This window comes from Anabrus simplex, chromosome 7 (genome assembly GCF_040414725.1).
Source record: "Anabrus simplex isolate iqAnaSimp1 chromosome 7, ASM4041472v1, whole genome shotgun sequence".
NCBI lineage: Eukaryota > Metazoa > Arthropoda > Insecta > Orthoptera > Tettigoniidae > Anabrus > Anabrus simplex.
The window spans coordinates 182,211,536-182,223,905 of NC_090271.1; the positions used below are offsets into that span (position 1 = coordinate 182,211,536).

Below are 12,370 nucleotides of genomic sequence, written 5' to 3' on the forward strand. Positions count from 1 at the left end.
CACTTTCTATATCCTGAACCTGCTTACTGTCTACTGTTCGAAACTTCTCACTAATCATATCCATGTACTTCTGTCTAATTTCCTCATCCTGGAGATTTTCTACCCTTATTCGTTTGGAGACAGATTTCACTTTCTCTACCCTAGGCCTAGGGATACTTAGTTCACTACAGATCAGATAGTGGTCTGTATCAGCGAAAAACTCGTACATTCCTAACAGATTTCCTGAATTCAAAATCTGTTAAGATATAGTCTGTTATGGATCTGGTACCCCTAGCCTCCCATGTGTAGCGGTGAATAGCCTTATGCTTGAAGAATCTATTCGTAACAGCTAAACCCATACTAGCAGAGAAGTCCAGCAAACGCTTCCCATTCCCATTAGCTTCCATATCTTCCCCACATTTACCAATCACCCTTTCATATCCTTCAGTTCTATTCCCTACTCTCGCATTGAAATTGCCCATTAGCACTATTCTATCCTTGCTGTTGACCCTCACCACAATGTCACTCAATGCTTCATAAAACTTGTCAACTTCATCCTCATCTGCACCCTCACATGGTGAATACACGGACACAATTCTTGTCCTAATTCCTCCAACTGACAAATCTACCCACATCATTCGCTCATTTATGTGCATACAGAAACTGTTGCGTGCAACGGTATTCCTGATAAAGAGCCCTACCCCAGACTCTGCCCATCCCTTTCTAACACCCGTCAAGTACACTTTATAATCTCCTATCTCTTCCTCATTATCCCGCCTTACCTGAATATCACTTACTCCTAGCACATCCAGATGCATCATCTTTGCTGACTCAGCCAGTTCTACCTTCTTTCTTCCATAAGCCCCATTAATATTGATAGCTCCCCATCGAATTCCATTTCGTTTGCCAAGTTGTTTCCAAGGAGTCCCTCGCCTGTCAAATGGGAGTGGGACTCCATTACTCCCATAGGTCCGAGGCTTGATTAAAGTGTTCTGAGCTCGGTAAATTTATGAAGCAGGATGCTGCCCTACTTGCACATAGTCCAAGTGAAGATCTCTCCTCTGACGGGTTATGGACCACCGGTGAATTGTATAGTCCTAGCCGCCTGAGCACAAGGAGGGCCGCGACTCAGAATATGTCCGAGATGCCCACTCCCATTCCGTAGCAACTGGTATCCTGACTCTCAGGACCACTCACTAGGCCACTCAGCCGTTGCCCATGGTTCACGAACTAGGACGTGAGTACAGTAACACACAAACATGAACCTCCATTCCTATCAGCGTGAATAAAATTATTTATGGCCTAGATTGTAGCGACTTATTCCCCGACTTTGCATACCGATTTTTACTCTCTTTAGCCGTTTTCTAGTGATGCGTGTACGTACAGACAGACAGACAGACAGACAGACAGACAGACAAATTACAGAAAAGTAAAAAGTTAATTTCCTTGTTACTGTGGACATGACCGATACAGAAATACCTTTCTTTTCAAATTCTGAGCAATGTACAGACAAAACTCTTTTTTTTTATATATATAGATTTTATATTTATTTATTTATTTATTTATTTATTTATTTATTTATTTATTTATTTATTTATTTATTTATTTATTTATTTATTATTTTTTATTTATTTTTTATTTTATTTTTATTTATACCAATAATCAGCAACTGTAAGTCATGCACAATAATGCCCGATAATACCAATAAACTCGTAACACGCGCACACAGATATAGAGACTCGCTCCATGCAGCACAGCGTCCGCCTAAATCCACATGTTGCAACACTTTAAACCAACTTTAACTGTCTTTACCGATATAGTAGCTGTTTTCCTGGTTGCATAAACTTTACTGCTATGCCATGTGCAGATTCATACCCAAATTACGGTTACACCAACATAAAGAAACATAGATACATAATTCCCTACCACCAAATTCTTCTTATAATATGATGTTCTTACATCTCAATTCAAAACTCACAAGATATTACGACTTTATATTAAAAATTATTTTATGATAATTTCCTAACCTAAAATTGCGAGTCATACACTCGTACAGTTACTGTATGTATGTATGTATGTATGTATGTATGTACACGCATGATGAGAAAACGACTGAAGAGAATCAAATGAAAATCGGTATGTAAAGTCAGAAAATAAGGAACTACAGTCTAGGCTATAAATAATTTTATTCACCATGGTTGAAATGGTAGATTAGGGGAAGGCGTCTAAAATTTAATTTTTAATTATCCATGTTATTGCTCCTATCGAAAAGTAGTACACAAAAGTTATAAAGAATACAATTTCCGATCAGTTACGTCTTACTCATTTTTACTGTACTGACTATGACAAGATTGGTGTGAATGGTGATTATTGTTTTAATTTAGACTTTTGGTGATTAGTCCATATCTGCGCCCAGCAGTGTTGACGTAGAAATATTGTTCATTTGTGTTAATTGGCGATGGATTTCAATCAATCAGTCAATCAATCAATCAATCAGTCACTACTGATCTGCATTTAGGGCAGTCGCCCAGGTGGCAGATTCCCTATCTGTTGTTTTCCTAGCCTTTTCTTAAATGATCGCAAAGAAATTGGAAAATTATTGAACATTTCCCTTGGTAAGTTATTCCAATTCCTAAACTCCACTTCCTATAAATGAATATTTGCCCTAATTTGTTCTCTTGAATTCCAACTTTATCTTCATATTGTGATCTTTCCTACTTTTAAATATGGTACACCACTCAAACTTATTCGTCTACTGATGTCCTCCCACGCCATCTCTCCACTGACAGCTCGGAACATACCACTTAATCGAGCAGCTCGTCTCCTGTCTCCCAAGTCTTCCCAGCCCAAACTTTGCAACATTTTTGTAACGCTACTCTTTTGTCGGAAATCACCCATAACAAATCGAGCTGCTTTTCTTTGGATTTTTTCCGGTTCTTGAATCAAGTAATCCTGGTGAGGATCCCATACACTGGAACCATACTCTAGTTGGGGTCTTACCAGAGACTTATATGCCCTCTTCTTTACATCCTTACTACAACCTCTAAATACCCTCATAATCATGTGCAGAGATCTGTACCCTTTATTAACAACTAGCAGATGTACCCGTGCTTCGCAACGGTATTCTACAATGTATACGGATATCGAAGTAAATTGCTGTACATGAAGGAAATAAAAAAAATTTAATTGTATGCGAGAAAAAGCATAGGGAGGTCCGCTGACGTTGTTTCCAATGTGAAGTGCGAGTTGCAGAGTTGTAATGATAAAAACAGATCCACTTGTCTGCCGCAATTCACTACGCGTAACGTCAGTCACATTTTGATGGGTAAATTTGTTTATAATCTGGGGCACCTATACCTAATGATAAAGAGAATCAGGTAAAAGAGATTTTAAAAATGCACGCTTCCTTGCCTTCTGCTAGTCAAATCAAGAAGGGAATTATGGATTACAGTGGTACAAAGGTGTTGGAGAACTACCCCATTCTTATTGCCAGTTAAAGTTGATTACTACAGGAGATGCCCTCCTGCTGAGAGTCACTATTGATTTGTAAAGTATTAATTACAATGTAAGACACAACCCTTTCTAGACCGCTACAAATCGACTTAAATTAATAAATGTAGATCGACATACGGAAGTGTATGCATGTTCACCTTCATTTACAGAATAACTGCTGCTAAACAGTGCATTGATATTGGAAAAGCGGATTGTATAAAAAGACGACTCTGGCCTGATTTAGCTATCTAAATGGCTTCCCCTATGATATTTTAGAATCATTGAATAGGGTGAAATCTGTGTAAGGTTTTCACACAGTGAATTACTTTTCAGATACATATGCGACAGCTTCAAACATAGAATTTGGCTGGGTGGGCCAATTTTCGTGTAGAATATGATGATCCCATCTTTCCTATAAGTGACTCAAACCATCAATTATACATGTACAAAGTGCAAAATTTAGGTAAATCCAGAAATAGAGCCAGATTTAACATGAGGGATAGAGATACGACAAAAAGTCATAAGACCAAAGTTGTAGATCACTCCAACTTGAAGAGAGATTGTGCCATCCATTTTGTGATACGACTTACCGTTTAGCCACAAAATAGCTCAAAATGAATGTCTCCACAGTCATTAAAATTGCCTCCATATTTTGGTATCTTTGGGGGTAAAAAGTGAAAAATTTGAACATTTTGGAATTTTTCCGTCGGTTAGGGACCAAAAGCTATAATTTCACCAAATTACAATTTTCTACCTCGTCTGGCAGGTTGTGCCGCCATCTTGATTTGGGGGGACGGGAGATAAAAATTAGGAAATTCCCAAAAATTTTTAAGCCCATGAAACCTATAGGTTGTCGTTTCGGATAAATTATACGACTGCGTTCTTATGCTGAGCCCAAAATTTGAGGCCCCCCAGCGTGCCCCCTTGAGGGAATTTTGAGAATTTTCGATTTTTCTTGGGATGCTGGGGTCATCAGCTTCTCCCGTACCAAGTTTCAAATTTCTGAGATTTCTGGAAGTGCCTCATTAATTCACGTCTTTTTTCATTTTTAAATATTTATATATACATCGCTCCAGACCGACTTGCTTTTATATATATAGATGAGGGATAAGCATGAGCACATTGAAAAGTGCAGACTTCCACTTCGAGATTCGTAACTCCTAAACGGTGCGTGATATTAACAAACGGTTTGCGCCATCAGGCGCCTCATTTATCGCTCTGCATGTTGGTTTATAAACCATTTCCTCGTATCTCCCATATTTAGTGGGTAAATTCAGTTCTAAAATTTGAATAGGGTGAAATTTGTGTACATTTGTAACATTTTACCTTACCTTTTGCCTACTTATGTATAAGCTAGAATCATGAAATTTGGTCCACATGTGGCCCTCGACCGTGCCAATGTGCGAACCCAACTTTATGATCCTATCATTCATATAAATGTGTCAAACAATGAAATATACTTGTAAAAATAACCAAATTTACGAACAATCCAGAAATACGGTCGAATCTAACATATAAGGGAGAGAGATCTATTACATTGAATCCAATCAATACAGAATATGAAACTTATAAATAATAATAATAATAATAAGGGAGAGAGATACGACAAAATGTCATAGGACCAAAGTTGTAGATCACTCCGAATTGAAGTGAGATTGTGCCATCCGTTTTGTGATACGACTTACCGTATAGCCAAAAAATAGCTCAAAAGGAATGTCTGCACAGTCATTAAAATTGCCTCCATATTTCGGTATCTTTCGGGGTAAAAAGTGAAAAATTTGAACATCTTGGAATTTTTCTGTCGGTTAGGGACCAAAAGCTATAATTTTACCAAATTTCAATTTTCTACCTCGTCTGGCAGGTTGTGCCGCCATCTTGATTTGGGGGGACGGGGGATAAAAATTAGGAAATTCCCGAACATTTTTAAGCCCACGAAACGTATAGGTTTTCTTTCGGATAAATTATACATGCTGAGCCCAAAATTTGAGGCCCCCTAGCGTGCCCCCTTGAGGGAATTTTGAGAATTTTCGATTTTTCTAGGGATGCTGGGGTCATCGACTTCTCCCGTACCAAGTTTCAAATTTCTGAGATTTCTGGAAGTGCCTCATTAATTCACGTCTTTTTTTCATTTTTAAATATTTATATATACATCGCTCCAGACCGACTTGCTTTTATATATATAGATCAATCAATCACTACTGATCTGCATAAAGGCCAGTTGCCCAGGTGGCAGATTCCCTATCTGTTGTTTTCCTAGTCTTTTCTTCAGGCAGTGCATCTGTGAAAATTCTAAAATCTACAGTTTTCATCCTATCGCCTTAGAATTTTGATCATTTAATGCCGGTATCAGTATGATACAACATACAAAGTTTCAAGTTTCTATCAGTAACAGTTTTTTGATATTCATAAATTTATCAATATTTTTAACAATTTTCGATGTATTTATAAAATGCTCCTCATGCCAAATGGCTCAACAGATCTGGCTTAAAGTTTAATCTTGGTTTTAAAAGACCAATATAAAAGAAGTGATGTGTGGGTTTTGACAAATTTGAATTACACTGAAAGGAACAAATTATTTCACATAGGCTTAACTTTCAAAGTATATTTTATGATCATCATGATGAGAAAAAACTAGATTGCTACTGAACTATTGCATGTATTTTAAAATTTGCACATCAGTTTGTTAGGTTGTATCTGAAACTATCCTAAAAGATTCAAGTAGATTGATTGAAAACTGTGGCATGAGGAGCATTTTGAATCTTGAAAAGTGCTGGAAAATAAATTCTGAGGAAAAAGAGATTGAAATTTTAGAGATGAACAGTAGTCCAATACCTGAAACTAGTTGACTTAAAACTCCCCTGCACCATATGTTGGACCCTCTGCTGCCTTCTTCCTGGCCTCACTAGCAGTTTTGAGAGTTTTAGTTTCCTTCGGGCTGTTTTGTCGCCCAGACTGTGGTCAATTCTACACTTGTCCCTCATTACACTAATATTCTGTCCTGAGCTGCTAACTTTAACACCCCTTACACTAGCTTTTAGTTTCTCATTTGCTTCACTACCCATGTTGAATTCAGCAATTGCTGATGTTACAGCAATCTCCAGTTCTTTATTTGACATAAACACTTTCTTCAGACACTTAGCCCAAATTACACTATGCATTCCCCGGGCACAATATTTGGTGTGGGGATTTTAACTTCCCCTACCTGATCTTGTAAACTAGTACTTACATTCTTATTCCTGTTAGAAATGGCATTTTTTCACTTTATCCAACACTTTATTAGGACATTTCTTCCGGTGGCGACAAGTCTCAATTCTCCTTCCCATTATGTATATTACACAACCTCACAAATCCCAACCGGGCTGATGACCTTCGATGTTAGGCCCCTTTAAACAACAAGCATCAACAAACAAATCCCAACCTCAAAAACTAAGCTGCTTGCACTAAGTAGATCCTGTTATTTTTTATGGATCATTTATAACACACTTATTACAAATATAACATTTAAGAAATTACAGGAGAGCAGAGCATAGGGCTAAAACATGAATGATAAACTCAAACTGTGCGATCACAACTCTTTGTTTACATTCAACATATGGACAAGCTCCATCACTGAAATAAGCGCCAATTCCACTCGATATACCAATAGTCCGTCAGAATAGCCAACACAAAGACTCACAGGAACAAAATTTCTTACATTCAACCCTCGCGCTCAGTTCCAAATTTTCGAAAAACTGGTCATTGGTACGTATTGCAAGGTGCAAATGTACTTCCACGACTGTAAGTCGGTAATGTCTTTGAGGTTGAGCCAGACGTACTCCTGAAGCCTGTGGTAATGTGATGGGGAGGACCACGGAAAATAAACAGTGGTTGGTTCGCGTGGATGTTGATGGGGTGGAAGGAGTACCTTTGGTTGTAGGGCTGTTTTGCCGTCTGTTATGTAAAAAAAAAAAAAAACATGGCATCATACATGCAGAATATTCACAGAAAACATTACGCATGGAAGTTGCTAGGAAACAGCCAGGAGTGAACGTGTTAAGAAAGTTATATATACTTGTTATTTTTCTCCTTGAAATGGTAATCACTGCTACCCTTGTCCTCTTTCACATGCATAAGCCTTAAAGTATGATGATTGAAAGCAACATATAATCTTATGCATGGGAGATCTTTTGAAAATTTTGCTGAAAAATTTTAAAAATGTATTGTAGTGTGGTGGCATGGAAATCTATCTGCCTCTACAGGAGGTCTCATGTGCATTTTGCATATTGAGCATTCTCCAATAAAAGGTTTAATTTATGAATCCTTAGAAAAAATAAATTAATTGTGTTCTCATTTCTTTTCAGGTATCTTTGATTGAACAGAACTTGAATGCTCAAGAAAATATTTTGAAGGCTTTGACTGATGCATATGCTCATTATGGCAGCATACGGAAGGCAACCAATGAAATAGTTCGCAAAAGAGAATCAACGATTAATGCTCTCATTGCTTCTTATAATGCATACGAAGATTTGCTGGCCAAATCAAGTAAGGGCTTGGAATTCTATCGCAAATTAGAAACCAATGTGGGCAAGCTTTTGCAGCGAGTGAAGAGTACATGCAAGGTGCAGGAGGAGGAGCGTGAACAGATCTTGGCTAAAAATAACAAGAGACTCCCTGACAAGATTCGAGAAACAGAAGCACTTTCTTCTGACTTGGATGCTCCCAGTTCTGGTGGACCTAAACTTAAGGATTACTTGCAGAGCATGAAGAGAGAGGCTGCTGCTGTTGGAGGCTATGGAGCATCCATCGATCGCTCATCTGGGTCGTATTATCCTGCTGCTATGTCACCATCATATAATCAAACACAACTTCCATCATCTCAGCCCAGTCTCTATGATCAAACTGTCCCAAGTACCACAACGGCACAGTGGATTCCTTCCGTACGCCCTGCCCCTGTGGGTTCGGAGGGAACTGGCGAACAGTCGAGCTCTCTTTGTTCCAGCAACTCTTCGAAACTGAATATAGAGGATAGTAAAACCTTTATCAGCAATTATCCTAAAGACTCCTTTGGATACACATCAGTATCAACATCTGGATATGTGCCTTATCCTGCTGTATCATCCTCTCATTATCCTCCAAGTAGTGCAAGCTATAGTGGCACCTATGACGTGGGTTATAATACTGCTTCTCAGCCGTCTGGTCATCCTTATTCATATTCCCAACAACAACAACAACAACAACAACAGCAGCAGCAGCAGCAGCAGCAGCAGCAGCAGCAGCAGCAGCATTTTGCTGAAAGTTACAGTCCCAATCCTAACTATTCATATGGTGTTCAATCTGAAGGCCTTTCTAATCATGGAAGATATTCTGATCCTTCCAGTGCTCAGTCTGCCTTTCCACAGGATAAATCTTACCAACTTCCTGCTGCTGGACAAAGCAGCCAAATGCCAAACCAGTATGTTTCTACTCATTCTGCATACACTCAACAGAGAGAACAATCAGGTTATCAGCACCCTGCTTACCAGCAAGCAGGATATCCTGTATCACTACCAAGTGCTGCAGGAGCAGCTGCAGGAGTTGCAGCAGCATATGGTGGCACCTCACATGATTCGTCTACAACTTCATACCCAGGAACTTCATTTGCATCATCACAACCAGGGCACACATCAGCATTTCCTTATTCAGTTCCAGCTCAACAAAGTTACTCTGCTCTTACAAGTCAGCAAAATCCCTATGCTATAACTTCTCAGGCAGCTGCTGTGTCAACTCAGTCAAATGCTTATTCTTACACTGGGCAAACTGGCTATGGTCATTCTTCAGCAAGTGGATCATACCAAAGTAATACAGGCTACTCTGCCACTCAGAATTCCTGGCAGCCTGTTGCATCAACATCCAGTGCTGGAAGTGTTGTTACCTCAGATTCCATGCAGTATTACGGTGGAGAATTTCATGCTAAACCAATTGGTTCTTCAACCTCTGTGTCAAGTGGTTCATCAGCAGAGGTATCATTGGGTACCCAACAACCATCATACAGTTCTATACAACAAGGATATCCTGTAGCCTCTTCAAGATATTTGTCTCAGTCCCATCCAACTTCTGTCTCAATGCCTACTTCCAGTGTTTTGCAGTCTAGTGAGTACCAGTACATGCAGGGATCCATAGCTTCATGTTATACAAATGCTGGGAAGTATGCTACATCCCAAACATGTTCTTCTCAAACATCAGTTGAAGGGCAAACTTTTGCTGCCCAGTACAATGCTAACCAGGGAATGCAGCAATATCAAGCTCAAGGCTATGGACAGAACTATTACTACACCGTCCCCTATGGGTATCACTACTCTGATGGAAATGTTGGAAGTCCTTCTCCAAGCCCTCAGCATGCATCTCAGCAGCAGCTACAGCACCAGCACCAGCACCAGCAACACCAACAACAACAGCAGCAGCAGCAGCAGCAGCAGCAACAGCAGCAGCCTTATCCTCAGCCATTCCAACAATCGCAGGCTATTACGCAGCAGCAAACTCCACAGAGTCCCATGACATACATGCAAGCTCGTGATGTTACTCAACATTCAACCACTACTACTAATGTTCATGGGAGCTCATCTCGGTCCTCTACCTCTTTGAACAATGGTGCAAACAAAGCTTCTACATCTAATGTGGATCTGCTGGCTGGTCTAGACTTTTCTATCAACCACGATCCTTTAACTCCACAGCAAACGCCTGTTGTTTCAGTAAAAAATGAAGAACATCCAGTGAAAGCTGCAGTTTTGTCACCTGTAAAGCAAAAATCTACCACTGACATTGTTGTAAGCCCATCCATTCAAAGTTTAGAAAGGAGTGTCCCTTCATCGCAAGTTCCTGAACAGGCCTCAAAATTGACAAGCTCCGATGTCAAATCAAAACTTGAAGCTCAGATCAATGGTGCTACTGATCATATCCCTTTAAAATCTGAAGATCTTCAGAATGAAATTGTGACAAAACTTGAGGTGAGTGTCTGATAATAGTTATTTACACAACTCATGTTAAAGTGGATCTGTCTTGCATGAGTGGAAAGATTTACGCACAAGGCAGAAAAGTTCATCCCATGCAAGTTGGGTACGTAATTTTTTCTGTTACCGTAACAAAAATATAAATTCTATGAAAAGAAAGATTGAAAAGTAAGATCATGTATAACTAGGGACCTGCGTTTTTCACGTTTGCGAAAAGACCAACTTTTTAACAATATTCCCTAAAATATTCAAGAAAGAGTTACCTATACTTAATGTTGTTAACAATTCGAAAATTAGACAGCTTTATTTAGCGAAATAAAACGAAATAAGACAATAACGCGAATATGTCAACTTTATCAATTTTATATGCATAATAATGCTGTTTCACAGTGTTTGCCTTGTTATAAAAGTTTTTCCCCCTGGCAGAATAAACAGTAGTGTCCAGCACAGTCTTACAAACAGGGCGACTTGTCCGTGCAGTTAGGGACGTGCAGCTGTGAGCTTGCATCTGGGAGATAGTGGGTTCGAACCCCACTTTCGGCAGCCCTGAAGATGGTTTTCCATCATTTCCCATTTTGACACCAGGCTGTACCTCAATTAAGGCCACGGCCACTTCCTTCCCATTCCTAGGTCTTTCCTATCCCATCATTGCTATAAGACGTATCTGTGTCGGTGTAACGTAAATAAATTTTTAAAAAATTTAAAAAATAAACAAAATAATGAAAGTTGTCTTACAAGGTAAATGTGTTCTCTCCCTCACTTAATCAACTCGACTTATGCGCGTACGTCATTCTGGTTAAGAAGCTGGTCAGTAAGAGTCTTATTTTCTGTCTGTGTTCTATTAGGGCTAGTGTTATGTCTTTAAAATATGATAAAAAGATTAAAAATAATACGAAATTTTAAAAAAATTGCTTAATTCTCCGGGAAGAAAAGCCCTGATTTCCACTAAAACATAAAATGAAATATGCAGGTTCCTGTGTATAACATATTAAATGTAACGTAAAAGCTTTTCATTCTGTCGAACACACAAGTTAAATATAAATACTACCCTATAACAGGGATGGCGAACCTATGCCACGCGTGTCAGTAGGTGACACGCGAACACGATTTCGGTGGCACACCACTTGCACATATTAACGTTCCATTCGGAAGTGTATTATGGCAACACTGCAACACTGATAGGTCCGGAAGCCAAGTGAAATAAATGTCATATGTGGCCCGCGAGCCATTCGTTCATCCATATCAGTCAATTAGTGAAGTTTGGCTTGTGTGGGGTTGCCAGCAGCAGGTAATTATTCTTATTGTGTAACTGTTTATTGAATTTTGTAAGACAAATAGTTGCCAGGATATTATCCCAATTTCCAGATTTGGAGAAACTATCACACTTTTTTTTTTTTAAAGGCTCGTATTGCACAAATGAGCGATATTAAGGTAAATTTTTGAGTGATTAGAAATTGACAGTTTACAAATGGAGACGACTGAATTTCAAGAAAGCAGTATATGGGTGAACAAATTCGTACATTCGTGAAAATCGAGTGTGCTGTTGATGGTGAATACTCTCTCCACAGAACTTAATACCTGAACAGTGCAACAGCCTCCCACAAATATTTTTGGTGTCCGGCCCCACGGTGTAAGGGGCAACGCGTCCGCGTGTCACCCAGTGGCCCCGGGTTCGATTTCTGGCCAGGTCAGGGACTTTTAATTCTAAATGATTAATATCCATGGCTTGGGGACTGGGTGTTTGTGTCATCCTTAACGTTCCTTTCCTCACATTCAACGCTTTACACTTCCGCAATTTCCAAGTGGGGGCAAAATATCTTTAGGTCGACGCCCCGAACAAATAGCATTTAAAAAAATTGTTTTCAGACCTGAAGAAACTTGCTACAGTGCTACTTACTTTGTTTGGATCATAGTACGCCTGCAAGCAGCTATTT

General features: G+C 39.2%; 1 protein-coding gene across 3 annotated transcripts in view; it reads left to right on the forward strand.

The window, feature by feature from the left end:
* The window catches only part of mop (myopic), a 310,174-nt gene that overhangs the window by 147,176 nt on the left and 150,628 nt on the right, over positions 1 to 12,370 (forward strand). For all 3 annotated transcript variants that reach the window (XM_067151489.2, XM_067151488.2, XM_067151487.2), the window contains exon 12: positions 7,812 to 10,433. In XM_067151489.2, coding sequence (XP_067007590.2) covers positions 7,812 to 10,433 — 2,622 coding nt within the window. The remainder of the gene's footprint in view (positions 1 to 7,811; positions 10,434 to 12,370) is intronic.